We start from the raw sequence: 20,861 nt of genomic DNA on the forward strand, positions 1-20,861 counted from the left end.
TCATATATAATGATACATTTATGCATATATTAATAAGAACCAATCAAGGGCTAAAGATATGTACGCCTCATACGTTATATAATACATAAAATAACATATATTATATAAGAGTGTATATATGTATATTTAACTTATGTTTGTTTGCATGTGTTTTTATTTGATTTATGAAATATTGACTGGTAAAAGTATTGTTTTATATTTATTAATTTTTATTTTTGAATGATTTGTTTTTATATATACATATTGTGTACACACATATTTGTATATTTTTCATGGGAATACCATATGAATAATAGTGTATAAAATTTTACATCAATTGTGAAATTTTATGAAGTTTAGTATATATAAGATATACATACAATGTCTATTTTATAATTTGTCTTAATATTATTATATAATCGTGTTTCCACATTATATTATTATACGTTTTAAAATATCAGTGGTTTTTTTATTACGTAAAAGAAACAAAATTCAAATATAAGTTAGAAAGAAAAAAAACCCTAAAATACGTACAACTAATATATGCTAACATATATAATAAGTGTATAAATATATATTACATATATTTATATATAGAGTGCTAATAAAAGAGAAATATATAAATACGAGAAAAATCAAATAATTGAACTTTTCATTTTTTATATTTATTTGCTAAATCTGTGAAGTATATTATAAAAAATACGAAATTCGTATATTTTTAAAGTTCGTTCTTTGTCGAATAATTTGATATTTATTTTTATTTATGATCTATAAATTTTACGATTTTATTACACGTGATTTAAAAACCATTTTTATAATTTTTTAATTGTATGCATATTTATTAGAATAGAAAAAGTTGCATTTTTCCCCACCTATATATTATATACATACAATATATATTATTTGTATTCTTTTTATTGTTAAAGAAAAAGTATAGAATTCAAAATTATACTTATAAAGGATACGCTTGTTTTTTTCTTTTCATACCTGTGATTATATACACACACATATATATATATATATATATAAAAGACAACATTGGTTAAAAAACTGTAAAATATAAAACCCTGTTGATAAAAATATTTGTGTATATAACACTACTTATATATAACCTCCATATAATTATTAATTATAATAATTACCGTGCCTCGTAGTTATTTTATTTTATTTCTCGGTGATCTACGCATTTATTATATATTTAGCATACACTATTTATTTTTTAATATATAACCAAATATTTTGTCCATATATACTTGTTTTATATACAAATATTTTGTAATATGTAACTATTTTTTTTAATAGAGAATTTATATAAATATAAAAAAATAAATAATCACATATATATATTACTACTATAAATTATAAAACCTATTATTTTTTATTGTTATTTAATCTATGTGGTTTAAATTAGAAATTTAGAAATTATTTACATAAGCATATATATATTTATATATATATATTGTCCTGCATATACAACCTGTGCATGTATATTAACGTGTCTTATCCACGTATATGTATATTACACACGTAGTAACACTATTTTACTACATTATTATTTTTTTTTGTTCCATATAGGAATATTACTTTATTAATAGGTTGTGAATTTATTATACCACTTTCTTTTCTTTTCTATTTTACGTTTTTTTTTTTATAGTTTGTTGACACATTTTGTGTTTTTCATTCCTATTTAATATTTAATAAAAAAAAAAAAAAAATGGAAGGTACTAATTCAGAAATTAATATGAAGGTTGATGATCAAATAACAAAGAGAGGAACTATAGTTGATCAAAATGAAAAGAGGGAGTGTAACAATGATGATTGTTTAGATAATGATAACTTAGTAGGTGGAAATGGTGGGGGATATTTATTTAATTTGCTAGGCCGTTTAAATAATTATAAAAAACCCAAATCCAAATCTCCATCCGAAGAAGCTGGTATGAATGGTAATTGCGACACAGAAGGGAATGATAATATTACCTTAAAAGAAAATGAATTGAAAAAAGAAAATTTAAATGCTGGTCAGCCAGAAAAGGCAAATGCAAAAAAAAATGATGCAACTAAAAAAGGTGAACAAGCTCAAAAAGGCGGCACAAATAAAAAGGGTGAACAAGCTCAAAAAGGTGGTGCATCTAAAAAGGCTGAATCAGGCAAAAAGGGTGGTGCATCTAAAAAAGGTGAACCAGCACAAAAAGCTGATGCATCTAAAAAGGGTGATGTAAGTTCTAAAAGCGATGCAAGCTGTTCAAAAGGGTCTCCTCAAAAACATGCAGCAAAAAATGGCGAACTAACTAAAAATGGTAATGCTAGAGAATTAAAGAAAACTGAGGATATTGCTGATAATAATTGTAATAAAAAGAACGGAGGTAATGCCATTGATAATGCCAATAATGATAGTGTAATGAAACTTGGACAATCACAATGTAGAGAAAAAATAGAAGAACTAATAAAGGAAATAAGAATGACTGATGGACTTTATGATGATAAAAATAATGAGATATATTTGTTGTATACTGAATTATATAAATATTTAATTGATTTAACAGATTATATTAATATTGGAGGTAATAATCTTAAAAAATTTGTAAAGGAAGAAATTGAAAAATTAAAAGAAAATAACGAACTAACATTTCACTTTTTAAAAAATTTCAAAAAGAAGAAAAATAATATTTTGTTAAATTTGAATGATTCAACACGAAATGAAATTAAAAACTCATTTTTTGACAACTTTGAAAAAATATTAAAAGGAATGGATGAAGAATCATTAGAACAATATTATAATGATCTTGAGGAAAGGGTAATGAGGAATCGAAATTTAGGTGCTGCATTTATAATCCTTTGTAGAAACCAAACAATATATGTTTTAGACGATCTATATAAAATTGTCTATGCACCAACAGTTGATAATGTTGAAGAAACAAATAGAGTAATAAAAAGACTTGCCAATATGAACAATTTTACAAGAATTATAATAACTGTAAATGTTTCTAATAGTACAAATAGGGACAACAAAATAAATAACAATGTTGATAGGAATGCTAAAAATATAATTGGCAACGGAATTAAGAACAACATGAATGGCACAAATAATAATATCGTCCATGATGCTGTGGAAAATGAATTATCATCAGTTCTTCAAAATGGTATAAACAATAATATGTCTATGGTTGGCTGTAATAGTAATACAAATAGTAACAGCAATAAAAGCTATTTGATGAGTATTAGTAGAAATATTCAAAAAGTTTCAGAAGGTATTAATGAAGTTGATCAAATGGATGATGATGAGTTTGATGAGAGACAAGAATTTGAAGATGAGCATTCAAATTTAGAAAATAAAACACCATTTAGTTCTTTAAGAAATGGAAGTAATAAATTAAATTTCAATAAAAAAACACAAAATTATTTCCGTAAAGAAAATAATGATGCACAAGTTTTATTATCAACATGTACAACAAATGCTTCGTCCTCTTTCGTTGAAAAAAAATTAAGGGAAAAAAATGTTAAAAAAAAAATAATGAGTAATGATAGTAATAGCTCGAAGAATAATCATATCCTGTCTAATGATAAAGGCACATCTAAAAGTATATCATATGATAGAAATCACTTAAACACGAATACTACAACAAATAATCTTCTCATTAGTAGCAATAGCAACGACACAACACTTAACTCCAGTAATATGGGTAGTAATAATGGAACTACTAATAGTATAATAAATAATAGCAATTGTTTGAATGGTAGTAATACTAGTAGCAACAATGGAAATAATAATTCAAATAGTAATATGAGTACAAATGCTAGTACAAACTTAGGAAATAGCAACAATATATGCAGTAATAGTATTTTAGGAGGTATTGTTAATGGAGTTATGAATAACAACACAAGTATTAATAATAACAATTGCAATAGTGTATCAGATAATGATTATTTTAGTGATATGATGGTATATATTTCTTGGGTTCCTAAAAGTGCTAGATGCCAATACCCATTAGAATTACCTAAAAATTCTGCTGAAAGAAATAAGCTAGCTGAATATATTGAAGCCAAAGAACAGATGCTTTATATTTTGAAATTAATGGGATATGAAGAAATCGATAATATTTATTTCCATCCACCAAAGGGGTCACATATAAAAATAAAATTTAAAACATTAGCATGTATGAATAAATTTTTAAAAGCTTATAAAAATACCCCAGATAAATGGAAAGAAGATATGTTTAACTTTTTTAACATCCCATTAAGAAGTAGCATATCAGTTCGAGACCTTCGAATCGAAAGAGCAGTACCTAGATCTTCTACAACTGATTTTAAAAAAATTAAAAAAATCAACAAAAATAATCATGATTTGTTCTTGTTTAAGGAAAATTATAATTTGTGTCAAGATAATTCAACGGAAAAATTAGAAAAAATTAATTTTCAATATGATTCATATAGCAAAAATATTATGGGGACAGTAGGTTCTACTGGTAATAGTCGTTGTGACAATAATAGCACATCTACAATGCATTCTTTTATGCAAGGTGGTAATGTAAAGAATAACAATTCCGTGATAAACAATATGGGAAACAATAATAATATTAAAAAGTATAATGCTGGAAAGAAATATTTCCCTAAATTAAAAGGATTTAACAATATAAATTCAGAATATGTAAACAATAGTATGATGTCCAATAATAGTACATTTGATGATATGGATAATAATATAATATTTGCTCATGATAATAATAATGCTGATGATGCTGACAATTCTGTTAATGTTCCTTGCAACAACAATATGGCTAACTGTTCAGGTGATGGTACAAATATTATGCAAACTTCTCGATTATACTCCGTTAATAATAGTAGAAATAATATTGGAGCTACTACTGTTATGATACCTAATGGAATGATAGGAAATAGAAATAATACTAGCCAAAATATTAGTAACACTGTAAGTAGTAGTAGAATAGGAATGCACAATATGAAAGAAAATGGAAAATATTATTTCGAAAATAAAATGTATAACCACATGAACAGAGGTAACATGTTTAATGGTAATAACCTAATGCCTAATAATTTAAATAACGACAATTTTATTAATACTAATAATGATGATGATAGAAATAGTGCACATAACAATAATAATATTGGTAATGGCAATATATGCATAAATGGAAAAAATGAAAATGGAAAATTAAATTATAATATTAATCATAGTGCAACCATGTTTACAACTAGAAATCCATCAAGGAATATGTATGTTTTAAAAAATAAAAATATGAATAGAAATGGTATGGGAACAGAAACAGACACAGGTGGAGCTTCACTTTTATCAGCATCTACATTTGTAAACACAAACACTGGCCATTCAATTAATAAAGATATAATGAATAACAACCAAAGTTTTAATCTAAAAAAACAAACACATTATGCTTCTTACTCTAATAATACTAATGGAAACATCAACGGTTTAAATGATCATATATTTTCATATACTAACAATAATAATAATAATAACATATCAATAGCCCTAAATAATAGAATATTAAATGAAAATTCGAGAAACGGCAATAATTATTCTAATAGAGATTTACAAAATGAAGCAGGAAACTTAACTCATTTTAATACTATTATGGATCAAAATTTTGAAAAAGAAAAAAACCATCTTAAAAAATTTAAAAACTGCTACATGGGTAGTAATACATATAATGATAATACAATGAATAATATTGATACAAATAATAATAGCAATAATAATATGGATAACAATAAGGTTGGTAATAATAATACCAATTCGAATGCTTCTATAATTAATGGAACACTAAATAATAATAACAATGGAAGTAGAAGTAGCAGTAGTAGCAATATGGATCGAATGATAAATAGCTGTATGCATAGATTAGGTAATGTAAAGTCGCATAATAATACTAGTTTTTGCAATCCCGCTTTTAGCTCAAACCTATTAAACAAAAAATATATGCAAAATAATCATATAAATAATAATAACAATAATAATGAAGATATAAAAGAGGACTTTAAAAATTTAATTAATATCGATTTTATAAATGATATAGATATGGACTATGAAGAAAAAACCCATCATAGTATAACTAATGATATTCTTACTAGAAATTCTAATAGCCATTTACATCCAAAACAAGGAAGTGTAAAAAGATATATACCATTGAGCAATTGTTTGAGTGATGGATTGTTAGAAAATAGGGCTGGAAATTGTACTAGTAGTACTACTATGAAAGGAAGAGATTATAGTATGTATGAAAATTTATCATTTAATAATATGAAAGATTTTGGAAGCATAAAAGATTTTAAAAGTTTAAACGACTTTAGCAGTATTATCAATGATGTAGGAGATAAATCGAATGATATAAATTTTAATGAAAATGATTTTTCATACCCAAGTGCTAATATAAATAATAATTTAGCAAATGTATGTGATGGAGTAAACATTGATGACTCATGTGTAGTCATGCCTGATGGATTCAATAATTATTTTTCAGATGACAAATCAAATTTATATGATAATAATAAAAATAATTTTTTTAATTATTATAATTCTATGATGCAATCTGCTAGTACTGGTAATATCCATATGAATCAAAATAATAAATTAATTAGCAACAATAATATTGGAGGAGATAATAATAATACAAATAACAATGGAGGTAGTAATAATAATAACAACAGTCATTTAAGTCTAGTTAGTGAAGCTTCTTTAAATGATAACTTTAGTTCTGTTGATTGCGTCGAGAATAACACTCACGGAAATTCAAAAATCAATAACATGAACGAAGCTTATTATTAAGCATATTACTAGGAAAAATGATAATACACCCCACATGTAGTTGATATAGTAGTACTATTATTACAAACTATAATAATAATGATAATTCCTATAGCCAGTTATTATATAGAGTTATCATAATTTTTAAAGTGTATATGGAATTGACTGACCTTTCATCAATATTATTCTTTTGAGATATGTTATACAAAATAATTCAAAATTAAATTAAAAGAGGAGGTGACAAATCAAACCCGATTATAGCATGACACCTACTGATAATACCAGTTTTTTTTTTAAATATATATATATCTCTTCACTCAATGTGAATAGAAAATTATCAAATATTTTAAAAAATTATATATAATAATTTTTTTAAAAATAAATTACAACTCCCACTTTTCCTTTCTGTCTATAATTCACACACACACACACATACCGTCTGTCCATTCCAACCTTCGTAACATTCGAAATCTTCGAAATGTGCAGTTATCCGCGTATCCATATATATATTCGCCTCTTTTGAGTTTATTAATAAAATTGTACTATCCAAAATTAAAATAAAAGCCATCCTTTTTTTTTTTTTTCCAAAAAAAAAATTCAGAAGATATGATAACATAAATATGCATATTATGCATTTTTAATTTTTCGTGTACGATTTGAATGGCATATATATAGACACATTAATTTATTGATATACAATATGCGCATTTATTTTATTTATTATTTAAGTTGTCATATATTAGTTGCCATTTTTGGCTATCTGTTATTGTATTTAAGTATTAATTATTTTATCGTTTATATTTTTTTTTATCCTTGTTTTCTCAAGATATAGTTTTCGACCACTTATTTTGAAATCCAAATAATTTACATTATTTGAATGTTTTAATTTAATTAACATAAATATAATATTTACGTGCATATTATTTTCAATGTACGCAAATCTGTAGAAAGGATGCAACGGGCATAAAAATTATATTATTACCTTTTTTAATTAATATTATTATTAATATTATTATTATATATTTATTATCATATATCGTATGTCTATGCAACTGATTTTTATTATGTGTTATATGTTCAGTTCGTCGATTTTTTTTTATACACAATTATAAACAGCTATATGTTATTTTTATTCATTTTTAATCGAACTAATATGTGAAAATCTGTTTTATTTTTATTATATTATTATTTTTTTTATGAAGTTTTTAAAGCAAAGCACGAGAACTTTTTAAAAGGAATATATACATATATATTTATAAAACGAATTAATTAAAATATTTGAAAATTTATTTTTTTGAAACTTCGAAAAAGGTCCCACTTCAATGGGTTTGGAAAATTTTGAAATGTAACTAAATATATGCAAATCTAAGATTGTATAAGAAAAGGTGGCATAATTTGATAATACATGCTTGCTCAGTTCGTGAGGTGAGCATATCTATGAATGCGCAATAAAATTCGTTAGATATAGTGATGTTATTTCTCTACATAATTAATGAATTCCATCAATATTCTAAAAAAAATACAATTTTTTTTTCCATTTTTCCACTTGATTTTCTGCAAAATTGGTACCTATATATAATATTGCAAAGGAAATGTCGGAGTAATTTTTTTCTCTTTAAAAAGTATATATACATTTTTTAAAAAGGAAAAAAAATTATATTTTTATTGATATATAATGAATATTTTACAATTTATTTTGGCTATGTACTATATATAGGGTGATGGCTAAATTATATGATATTACAAAAATGATATTCCAACTTTTCTGAAGTTGCATAGAGAGAAGAAATTTATAAAAAAAGCAAAAAAAAAAAGTGTTACCCAGTAAATATAATAATTAGCAAAATGATCAATAGTAAATATGAAAATTTGAAAAAGTATGATTTAAATTTACTTAAAAATGAAATATTTAAAAAAGAAAAAAAAGAAAAAAATGATTTAAAGAACATTTTATTTTTTCCATCTTTATTCTGGTATAATGGAAAATTTTGTCCACCTATGCCTTTAATCAAATATAATGAAAATAGTTATAATGTAGAAGATTATATAATATGCTCAATACATAAACATAGTGTAATTATAAAGAAAATATTAAAAAATGAAATAATAAAAGTAAGTATGTTTAATGATGAAAAAGTTTTATCATGCTTGTTTTATATTAATATAAGTTACATACTCAAATTGGTAAATGCCTACACACGTTTTTTTTCAATATCTTCTTTACTAAATGAGGGAAGAAAATCAAAAGCTGATGAAAAATGTAAACATGAAGAAGGCATAGAAAGGAAAAACAAAAACAATGAGATAGAACAGTGTGAGGAAAATGAAAACATGACATACCTATTATATTTATACAATGAAAAAAATGAAATACATTTATTTAATATGGACAAAAAATACTCTATTTTAAAAATACAAGAAAATAAAAAGATTAACTGTTTTAATTTTAATTATATATATATAAATAAAAAAAATAGTTTATATAACAAAATGGCAAATGATATATACGAAAACGACATTAAAACAATTGACTTAAATTGTGTAGACAATAAATTAGCTATGAAAAATAAATATTGCTTTGAATTGGCACAGGAAAAATGTGCACACCATTTAACACACAAAAATTGTGACTATAATAATGGACTAAATCTTTTAAAAAAACTTTTTTATGTTTTAATATATGGTGATAATGAAGGAAATATTTATTTTTTTTTACCTGAGAAAAAAATTAAATTAAAAAAAAATATAAGAAAAGAAATTGTGGATATTAATTTTATTGAAACAAATGTAAAAGAATATTTCAATGTAAAAAATAAATATGACCTATTTAATTTGATCAAAAATAATTACTATATTTTTATTGGATATAAAGATTGTATTTATATACTTAATTTTTATATTTATGAAATATATTTTATTATTGATTTAATAAAGGAAGATAAAATTTATTCATTTAGCTCAAAATTTAATGAAGATTTTGAAAATTATATATCCTTTTCTACAAAAAAATATGTCAAAATTTTTAATGCCAATAAGAAAGAGGAATTAGACAATGTGAGCATAAACCCTGGTGACATAAAGTCAGTCAAAAATAACAACAGTCTTGATGTAGACAATGTGGAAATTAATAAATTGGAAGACGACACCTCATTAAATATTCTCAAAACAGAAAAGGACAAAAAAAACAAAATAGGGACAAATAAAGAAGAGAAAGAATTAAAATATCATATTTGTATATCTTTTGATTCAAAAAATAATTTATATATATCAAGTGATATAGGAATAATATATATATATAATTTAAAAGAAAAAAAGGTTATGAAATCATTAAACATTTTTTGCAAACGGATTTTTTATTTATTTCAATTTATACTAGATAATAAAGAATATATATATGCATATGACTCTGAAAAGTTTTATTTTTTATATGATACAGATAATAATAAAATCATTTATAAAAAGTTTACTATAAGTGCTTGGATATATAATATTTTATGTTTTAATAATAATATATTTTTCTCTCTAGGAAATGAAAATATATATAACTTACAAACAACAAATTATGAAGATATATTTATAAAAAATATTTATTATGAAAATATAAATATTTGTATATATCTAGTTAATCATCCTTTTTTGTCTATTATATCATTTATTAACAAAAAGTCACAATTTGGATTTTTCTTTTTTCATAATGATGATAAAAAAAAAAAAAAAATATCTATTCCCTCTATAAATGAAAATAAAAATGTTTTATCTATATGTTGGTTTCAAAAGAAAAGACATCCTTTATCATTACCACTGATAATAGAAAATAATAAATTATCCAATAACTTAAGTTTTGATAAAAATAACAAACTTGAAAATGATGAAGAATCCCTTAGCCCTTATTTATCACATCATGATGATACTACTGTACATAAACTTTGCAATAATTTAATAACAGACCCTATACAAAACTTTGAAGAAACAACACAAGGATCAAAAAAGAAACGAAAAAAAAAAAACTATTCCGAAATTAATAATTATGACAATTGTGATAATCATATTGTTGTATTAACTGATAATTCATTATATTTGTATAACATACTAAACAAACAAATAAAACAATTAAATAATAATTTGTTAAACAACTTATTCGCTTTTAAAGAAAGAAAAAAATATATAGCCTCAACTATACTAAATAATATGTGCTATGTTTTTATTTTATATGATAAAAATTTACTTATATTTGATGAAAATTTTATTTTTACAAGTTATATAATAAAAATAAATGAAAAAATTAATAAAATGTATATAAGGAATAATATTATATTTATACATTCAAATAGCAATGTCTATTTTTCTTATGTACATGTAATAATTAATAAATCCTCCATAGAATCCAATAAAATGACCAATACTCAAAATGATACAAATTGTGATAATAATAAAGATATATTAGAAAATAGAGAATTATATTTTATCAAATTAAAATTAACAAATAGTTTTAAAATTATTTTGTTCGATTTTTATAATATAGGCGACTATATTTATGTTGCCATTTTTTCAAAAAAAAAGACAATTTCTATATACAAAATAGATATGAAGAATGTTTATATAAATAACAACACACACGAAAACAATATTAATAATAAACATAATGAAATAATATCCAAAGAAAATGACATTATATTAGAACAAAATTCGCAAATTGAAGGTGAATTAATTGCTCAATTTTTTAATTTTTATATTTTTGATCATATAAATAAAATTGGAAGTATTATATCCATGAAATTTTTTTATAATTCTATAAAACAAAAAATATATCTTGTTTTTGGAGGTCTTGAGCAGTTTCTTTTTTTGTGGAATTTTTTGAAGTATCCTCTTGTTAGGAAAGAACCAAAGGATTAGAAAATATTATTGAAAAATAAACATAAAAATATTGGAAAATTTATAAATTGCTGTATATCACACCATTACTAGATTTATCTAATACTTATGTCGTACATAGATGCAATTTTTTCCTTTATTTGATTGTGCAATTTCTTTACATAATCTTTAAAAATATTTTGGTCCTAAAAAAAAAAAAAAGAGAAATAATGTGTAAGGATAATTTAAAAAAAAAATATATGTACTATACATATATAGGTGTAAATACCTTTACATCCGAAGTTGGGGAATAAACAAATTTATAAGTGTAACTTGTTTTGTTGTTAATTTCATTAAAAAATACATCAAGAAGAATAATATTTTTTAAAAAATCAAAATTTTGGATATTTTTAAGATCCAAAACTGTTTTTATAAATAGTTGATTATCCCATTCACAATTCGCATAAAATGACAGATCATATTCTTCATCTTTTATATTATATAAATTTATAAAATACAAAAATTCATCATTTGTTTTTTTTTTATCTATCATTTTATTTGTTTTAAAAAGAATTTCCAACTTATTTTTTAATTCAAAACCTTCCCTTTGAGGGCAATTCAATAAAATATTATTTTCTTTATCTTTAAACAATTTACACGTTTTTTTTTCATTCGTGTTTGAAATACTTTTTAATTTATCTATACCATTTTTTTCGACATTTTGAATATGAATTTCTTTTCCACTATGGCTACTGTAACGATTATCACAACTGTTCATGTTGTTTATTAAATCATTTTTTTTTCTAACCTCATCATGCATATTTATTTGTTTGTTTTCTGTGCAATAATTTTGCTCATTTGAGTTACTTATATAATTTTGATGGGTATTTGATGTGTATAAATATAGATCTCTAATTCTAGTTATGCCATATTTAATCATGGCAATTCTATCTAGCCCTAATCCTACAGCTAAATAATCATGCATATCATATTTTTTATTTTTTTTTAAAAGTATTTTTTCCTTTAATATTCCACATCCCAAAATTTCTACCCATTTATTATTATAAAAGACTTCTGCCTGTAATGATTTGTCTGTAAAATCAAAAGAATCTACTTTAATCCTCCACGTGCTGTTTTTACCAAAAATATATGATAACAGCTCACATAAAAAATATATCATTTCTTTTTCCTTACTAATTGTTTCATTTTTTATTTTCATATAAATATCCATTTGATTAAAAAATGAAAAGTGTAATTTGTCTATGTTATCTTTTCTAAATACATTTGAAATAATTGCATAGTTATTTTCAAAACCGTTAAAATTGTTTATATTAGTACAAGAACATGAGCTTCCAAAAACATTAGGTTTAATACCTTGTGTTTCGTTACATTCATTATTTTTACAAATATTTGTTACAATATTATTAAAACTATTATCACAAATTAAGTTATTATATTGATCAGTTATTTTTTTTCCTTTCCTTCTCCCAACTTTTCCTGTTTCATCATTAATATAATTATCTCCATTATTCAGTTCGTTCTGATATATGCCCCCATATTGTTTTTTCGAGTTTAAAGTTTTATCATGATCATTGTTTTTATCTTCATTTAATTTTGCTTCACTCTCTTTTGAATATTTTTGGTAATTATTTATTAATTGGTGAATGTGTGGAAATAATGATGTAGCTTGAGGAATGTATAAATATGAATCGGAAAAGTAAAAATTGCTTTTTAAGGACGTTGTTTCATTTGTTTTTTTAATCAATATGTCATTAAAACATGTGTTACTACTATAGAGGGGGCATTTGTTATAAATTGCATAAAAATTGTCCTTTGTTTTTAAAAATTTCAGTATTTGATCTGTAACATTGTGTATAGGGTGATTTTTTATGTTATAAACATATTTAAATCTTCCATAATTGACTATATCATCTTTAATATTATAATCTTTATTAAGTTTTGATATAATTATGTTATTAATAAATTGAGGTTTCTTTCTATATGTGATAATATGTTTTTGAAAAAATGCTAGTATTACAATGGAAACATAAAATAAAAGCATTTCTAAATTGAATGAAACAAAAAAAACTAAAACAAACCCATTATTATAATCTTAATTTTATAGTACAATCCTTTACAAAATATATATAAACTAGGATTAGCTGAAAATCATATATATATCTTCATAAAAACCTTAACAGTCAGAATATTTTTACATTTTTTATGAAAAAAAAAAATATTTTTTTTTTTTACGCAATTTAACCTTGTTTGTTCATAAAATTTGAAGAGCTAATTTTTCATTTTTTTTATATTGTTACACAATTTCGCTATTACCTACTATGTTATTAGAACTACCGTTCCTTTAGCTTATAACGGCAGTTTAATAATATCAATATGGGTGGAAAATAAGAAACAATGGAGATGCACATAATATATATAAATTCGTAAATATATGCAATACATTTAAGTGAACTGAAATGATGTTACTAATTATATTACACAATATTTTTTAAGATTATTTAATAAAGAATTTATCTTTTTATTTAATTTTTAAAAATATTTATCATTGTTCTTGTTAATTAGAAAATATATGCAAAAAGTTGTTTAAAAATGTTAAAAAAAAATACCATTGAAAATATACATATATTTTTCTCCTGAATATTTAAAAATTTATAAGATCATGGAACTTATAAAAAAGATAAATTAATGAATAAATAAAAAAAATATGATGATATAAAGCCAATAAATATACAGCCACAGAAATAAAAGGAACATATATGCATGTTCCATAAAATTAATTATTTCAAAAAAAAAAAAATGAATTTAATTCATTTATAATAAAGTTGTGTATGCTAAAAATAAAAGTAAATTATTATTGTAACAAATTTTTGTATTTTTTGTTTTGTTGCCATTTTGCATTATATATATACATATATAAATGTGTGTATAGTTATGTTTTTTTCAAGTATATACATTGTTATAATATATTTATTATATGCCATTTCGTTAACATTTATTCATCGTAATTATATCCATCATCATCATCCATTTCGTCTTCATCATCTTCATCATCTTCATCTTCTTCATCATCTTCGTCATCTTCATCTTCTTCATCATCATCATCATCTTCATCGTCAAGATCATCCTCATCATCCATATCATCAAGTTTGCTTCTATAATCTCTTCTTCTATGTCTAGAAAGATAATGCCTAGAGTCTATAGATGGATCTAACACTCCTTTATCTTTCTTTTCACTATCTACCATCATGCATTCAGTAGTTAATACCATACTAGCAATACTGCAACTGTTTTTAATAACACTTAAAATAACATTAGTACTATCAATAATTCCATTATCTACCATATTAACAAATTTATTTGTATTGACATCATAACCAAATCCATATTTATCTTTTGAATTTAAAATAATTTTAACAACATTTTCTCCATTTACTCCAGCATTATCTGCAATTTGTTTTGTAATGACATCTAGACTACTAACAACTATGTTAGCTCCCATTTTTTGTAGTTCTATTTCTGATTCTAAATTTCCTACTAAATCAAGATATTTTTTGTCTTCTTGACTTCCGAGATTCTGAAACTGTTCTTCTATTTTTTTATGTATCTCATTTATAAAGTTCGATTTTATTATTTCTAAATAAGTAACACCACCACCTGGGACATAACCTATATCGATAGCACTTTTTACAGCATTAGTTGCATCTTCATATTTAAATTTCCTTTCTTTTTGCTCGGTTTCTGTATTACCACCAATTAATATTTTTGCTATACCTCCTGATAATGCTGCTATACGTTCATTTAATTTTTCTTTATCATATTTCGAAGTTGTTTCTTCAAATTCTTTTTTTAAAACATTAATTCTTTCATCTATTTTATCCTTATATTCTTCTTTTGTAATTAAACTCGTTCTATCCTTTTTTACTATTAAAGTATTTGCATTTCCTAATAATGATAAATAGTTGTTGTCAAAGCTACTCATGTTGTTATGCAAGTTGTTCAAGTCCAATCCGACATCTGCACTTATGTATTTACTGTTTGTGACAATACATAAATCTTTTAGGTAATCTTTTCTTCTATCACCAAATGAGGGGGCTCTTATTGGAACCTGTATAAAGAGAAATAAAAAAAAAGAAATGAACAGGGGTGAAAAATAAAAACACATGCACATATGTAGCGGTGGCAGGAGTATATTGAAAAGGCATGACCAAGTTGATGAAAGTTTTCCATCAACTCATTGGCAATAATTACTATCAGTATAATAGCTATTTCGCTACAATTTCGCTACTATTTCAACTTTATTTTATCTCATAAAAATGAGGTGTGCGAAGAATGTACCGAAGAAAATAATTATATCATTATAAATTATTCTACTTCTTATAATTCTTAGCTTTTTTATATCCCTGTTTTATTAGCATGAAATAAATATACACTTATTTGATGCTTTAATAAGAATAAAGAAAAATTAGGGAATAGCCAAAATTGTATATGCCTTATATTTTATTTTAGAGAAACCGCATATTGTTTTTATTAGTCAAATATGTACTTACCACTTTGATGGCACCCTTTAGCTTGTTTATGATTAAAGTTTGTAAAACTTCGTTACTGAAATCATCAGCAATAATACATAAAGGTTGTTTATTTTTTGCAAAAATTTCTAATATTGGTAAAATCGATTGTATATTATCAATATTTTGATCAGTAATTAAAGTTGAAACATTACTATATTCAATATAATCCTTATTTTCGTTATATAAAAGATATGGGTTAATTATACCTCTATCAAAATTATAACCTTCAGTAAATTCTAACTTATCATTAATATCAGCATTATCATCTAATATAATAGCAGCATTTTTTCCTAATTTATCATATGCATTTGCAATAATTTGACCCATATGTACATCATTATTACTTGCAATAGTTGCTATATTTAATATATCTTTATATGTTTTTATGGGTGTAGAAAGAGATTTAATTTTTTCCATAATCATTTTAGATGCCAATTGTATACCTCTTTGTATTGGTATAGGATTATGATTATTATTTACTTGTTCAATACCTTTTTTTGTTATAGTTGCTGTCATTAAAGCAGTTGAACTAGTACCATCTCCTGCTTTATCATTTGATATGTTTGTACTTTCTTGCATTAATTTTACTCCATTATTTTTTTTTCTATCTTTTAATGAAATATTTTTTGCTATAGTTACACCATCATTAATTATTAATGGACTTCCATAATCCTTTTCTAATAAAACATTTCGTCCTCTTGGACCTAATGTCAGTTTTACAACATCTGATACTGTTAATATACCTTTTAATAATTCATTACGACATTCATTTCCATATATAATATCTTTTCCTTTTATTTTATTTTCTGTCATGTTCATTTTAACATAATTTTCTTTCCTCCTACTTATTATTTTACTATTTATATAGTTTAGTCTTTTATTTAAACATTTTATATTTTTTTTTGGAAAATTTCTTCTTTTCTTCATACAATTACCATCTTTTAGGAGCAGCATAAAAAATATCAAAAAAGCGAATATGCCTTTGGCTGTTTTCATTTTGCTTCCCTTTACTATTACTACTACTTATTCAAAAAAACTGTGAAAGGAAAATCTCGTGCTTTTTTTATTATAAGTTTTCACTTTCAATTTTTCTGTTGCCTGCTTTCAAGTTGCCACAGTAATTTTATACTATAGTGGTATACCACATAAGTTTAGGAGGACACAAAAAAAATATATATATATGGGAAAAGGCTACACAAACGTTAAAACATACACATTCATATATGCTACAATTTTATTAATGCATAAACATGTAACTTATATAAATAAATATACATTGCTTGTGAGCATTTTTTAAATGTTCCCCCATATAATAGGATTACTTTCTTTGAGAAAGTATTATGAGCTTAAAGTCAATATGCATAATCTATGTATCATACATGAAATTATATATATAACAAACTAACTTTTATATTTATAAATAACAAATTCAAATATTACTTGCTAAAAAAGGTAGATATTTTCATTATTTTGTGGCAAGATACATATATTATAAATCTCTCCTTTTTTTTTTTTTTTTTTAAATTTAATTTAAATTATATATAAAAATGATGAAAATTGTAAAATAATTCCACCTATTTTAATGGCATATATGAACTATGTTTTATTGTTTTAATTTTTTTTTCTACTTCCATATGGAAAGTAAGGCATATTTCTCAGTAGGTAGCTATAAATAATATTTTTGGGGCGCCGTCATAGTACCTGCATTTTTATATACTATATATACATCATCATATTTTTTCGATACAAAATTAGAAAAATACATTTAATAGATTAATGTGGTATATTATGTATATAAAATATATCAGTAGGGTGTTAAACAAAAAAGTCTGACTACATTGTATTTATAGGTATATACTTATATATGCTGTTTTTTTGTCACATTTTTTGTCACATTTTTTTGTTACTTTTTTTTACGAGTTAAATTAATGCACATAAAGTTATGTACCTTATATGGCCATTCTGTAAAATGTATATATAAAATACATTTTCAAATTATTTCTGAATTTTCTGTTTTTTACTTTATTTCCATTTTTTACTTTTCTTTTTTCATTTTTTTAAATATTTTCCTCTGAAATATATCCTACAATTGAAACACATATTATGCTAAATATACATTTTATTTTTTTTTCACATAATTTCCTATTTGTTCATTTTAAAAATATTGCATACATATAACTTTAAATGGGGCTTATAAGAAATTGTATATATAAATCATAAACCTCTTAAATGCAAGAAATATAAGGCATATTTTTTAAAAACTTCAAACTAATAAATAAAGTAATATTTATATTCTTGCGTCCAAAAGTAGAATGTAAAACAGGTATAATTATAACTATGAGGATTTAAAACATTTTTACACCTCATACTCACACACATATATATATACATGCATATACTGCTTAACCTCTTTAGTATGCTGTAAAAAATGTACACATATGTATATTTTTCCTTTTCCACACCTTATAATTTCAATCGTTCAAATTTTTCAGGATGAATGGGTTTTTTAGCAAAACAAATAAGGTTTTTTTTTATCCGTTGCGCAGGAATTTCTCAACTAATAAGGAGTAAATTAAAGAAATTTAATTTGATTATGTGCATACAAAAATGTGTATATATAATTACATACATCGGTTTATACAATCTAAAATTTTATGCCATTCAAGGGGAATGCCAATTTGCTGTACTTTCTTCAAAATGATTATAGAAATGAAAATATTTATCACATTTTATTTTTTTCCCTTTTTGCAGTTATGATGTGATAGTAATTGGAGGAGGACCAGGGGGGTATGTATGTAGTATCCGCTGTGGACAGAACAAACTTAAAGTACTAAATGTAAATGAAGATAAAAAGCTAGGAGGTACATGCTTAAATAGAGGTTGTATTCCTTCAAAGTCATTATTACATATTGCTCATAATTATTATGAATCTAAAAATAAATTTAAAGAATGTGGTATATTAGTTGATAATGTAAAATTAGACATTGAGCAATTACATAAACATAAAAATAAATGTATGGGAAGTTTAGCAGATGGTATATCATTTTTATATAAAAAAAATAATGTCAAACATATAATTGGTCGAGGTAGTATTGTTGATGGTAATACAATTTTAGTTGAAACAGAAAATGAAGGTCCAAAAAAATATACAGCTGAACGTATTGTTATAGCTACTGGTTCTAAACCTATTGAAATTCCATTAAAAAAATTAGATGATAATAATATTAATGATGTTGAAAATGTGAAGGATATATTAGAGTATGATCACAAACTTCTTCAAACATCTGATGATATATTAAACTTTAAAGAGATCCCTAAAACAATGTCAATTATTGGGGGTGGAGTTATAGGGTTAGAAATCGGTTCGGTTTTTTCCAAGTTTGGATCAGATGTAACTGTATATGAATATAATAGTAGATTATGTGGTTTTCTCGATCCAGATGTAAGTAAAGTTTTACAAAAGGTTTTAGAAAAAATTAAAATTAAATTTATGTTTAATACATCAATTATTGGTGGTAATTTAAATACAAGTAATAATGAAGCTATTTTATATGCACGAGATAACAAAACAAATCAAATAAAAAAAGTAAAATCAGATATTGTTTTAGTTTGTGTTGGAAGAAAGGCGAACCTAGAAAATATAAATTTAGAAAACTTAAGTATTGAATTAAATAAAAATAAAAAAATACAAGTTGATGAATATTTTAATGTCAAATCACAACCAACTATTAAAGCTATTGGTGATGCCATTGATGGTGCTATGCTTGCACATAAAGCAGAAGAGGAAGGTTATATAGTAGCTGATATGATATTCAATGAATTAAAAAATAATAAAACAAAAAAAAATCATATCAATTATGATTTGATACCTAGTGTAATATATACACATCCTGAAGTTGCATCAGTTGGATATACTGAAGAAAAATGTAAAGAATTAAAATTAAATTATAAAGCAGTTTCTTTTCCATTTGCTGCAAATAGTAGATCAAGAACTATCGATGATTATGATGGACTAATCAAATTAATCGTTGAAAAGGATACAAATGTAATTTTGGGCTCTCAAATTATTGGAAATAATGCAAGTGAACTAATTCTTCCTCTTTCTATATATGCTTCTCATAAAGGAACATCAAAAAATTTAAGTAAAATTATTTACCCCCATCCAACCTTCTCTGAAGTAATTAAGGAAGTAGCTCTACAATCCTTTGATAAGGCTATACACATGTAAACAAGCTTTATGTATAGACTATATTACTTCTATGCAGATAACTGTTGTAAGCATTGTATGGGAATAAATAAAATTACGAAAAAGGTTAAAAAATAATGAAAAAGAATATTGTTTAGTTTTTTTTCCGTTTTTTTCAAAGGATAAAATGAATATATATTTATAACATATTCCTTTTTTCACACCTTTTTTTTTATTGTATGTTTTTGTTTTTTTACACAAAAATTGCATTTTTTCTCTATATACCTATTAATCTTACTCAAAATAAAATAACAAAATTTTATAATTTTATCCAAGTATTTTTATAATAATACATATATATGTCTTTTCTGCATTTACGAAAATTTACATATTTTAAAAGTGTAAATAAAAAAAAATATGTAGCATATATGTACATACGGATAAACCCTGTGTAATTTTTTAAAAAATAAATTTAAGC

The 20,861-nt window shown here is 23.5% G+C and overlaps 5 protein-coding genes across 5 annotated transcripts; 3 read left to right on the top strand and 2 right to left on the bottom strand.

Annotated features, from left to right (window-relative positions):
* Positions 1 to 1,693: 1,693 nt before the first annotated feature.
* PVVCY_1404860 (asparagine-rich protein, putative) lies at positions 1,694 to 6,778 on the top strand (the record flags this gene model as incomplete). Its single annotated transcript, XM_008624546.1, has 1 exon — positions 1,694 to 6,778. One exon carries the CDS (start codon positions 1,694 to 1,696, stop codon positions 6,776 to 6,778), a length of 5,085 nt encoding a protein of 1,694 aa, XP_008622768.1.
* A 1,824-nt stretch (positions 6,779 to 8,602) lies between these two features.
* Positions 8,603 to 11,650, top strand: PVVCY_1404870 (conserved Plasmodium protein, unknown function; the record flags this gene model as incomplete). The annotated part of the gene is made up of 1 exon (XM_008624545.1): positions 8,603 to 11,650. The coding sequence occupies one exon, from the start codon at positions 8,603 to 8,605 to the stop codon at positions 11,648 to 11,650; it is 3,048 nt and encodes a 1,015-aa protein (XP_008622767.1).
* Positions 11,651 to 11,724: 74 nt separating this feature from the next.
* PVVCY_1404880 (phenylalanine--tRNA ligase, putative) lies at positions 11,725 to 13,670 on the bottom strand (the record flags this gene model as incomplete). Its single annotated transcript, XM_008624544.1, has 2 exons — positions 11,725 to 11,814; positions 11,898 to 13,670. The coding sequence occupies 2 exons, from the start codon at positions 13,668 to 13,670 to the stop codon at positions 11,725 to 11,727; spliced, it is 1,863 nt and encodes a 620-aa protein (XP_008622766.1).
* A 951-nt stretch (positions 13,671 to 14,621) lies between these two features.
* PVVCY_1404890 (60 kDa chaperonin, putative) lies at positions 14,622 to 17,193 on the bottom strand (the record flags this gene model as incomplete). Its single annotated transcript, XM_008624543.1, has 2 exons — positions 14,622 to 15,734; positions 16,177 to 17,193. The coding sequence occupies 2 exons, from the start codon at positions 17,191 to 17,193 to the stop codon at positions 14,622 to 14,624; spliced, it is 2,130 nt and encodes a 709-aa protein (XP_008622765.1).
* A 1,497-nt stretch (positions 17,194 to 18,690) lies between these two features.
* Positions 18,691 to 20,425, top strand: PVVCY_1404900 (dihydrolipoyl dehydrogenase, mitochondrial, putative; the record flags this gene model as incomplete). The annotated part of the gene is made up of 2 exons (XM_008624542.1): positions 18,691 to 18,764; positions 18,949 to 20,425. The coding sequence occupies 2 exons, from the start codon at positions 18,691 to 18,693 to the stop codon at positions 20,423 to 20,425; spliced, it is 1,551 nt and encodes a 516-aa protein (XP_008622764.1).
* Between the last annotated feature and the right edge of the window lie 436 nt (positions 20,426 to 20,861).

Source organism: Plasmodium vinckei, assembly GCF_900681995.1.
Source record: "Plasmodium vinckei vinckei genome assembly, chromosome: PVVCY_14".
Classification (NCBI taxonomy): Eukaryota; Apicomplexa; class Aconoidasida; order Haemosporida; family Plasmodiidae; genus Plasmodium; species Plasmodium vinckei.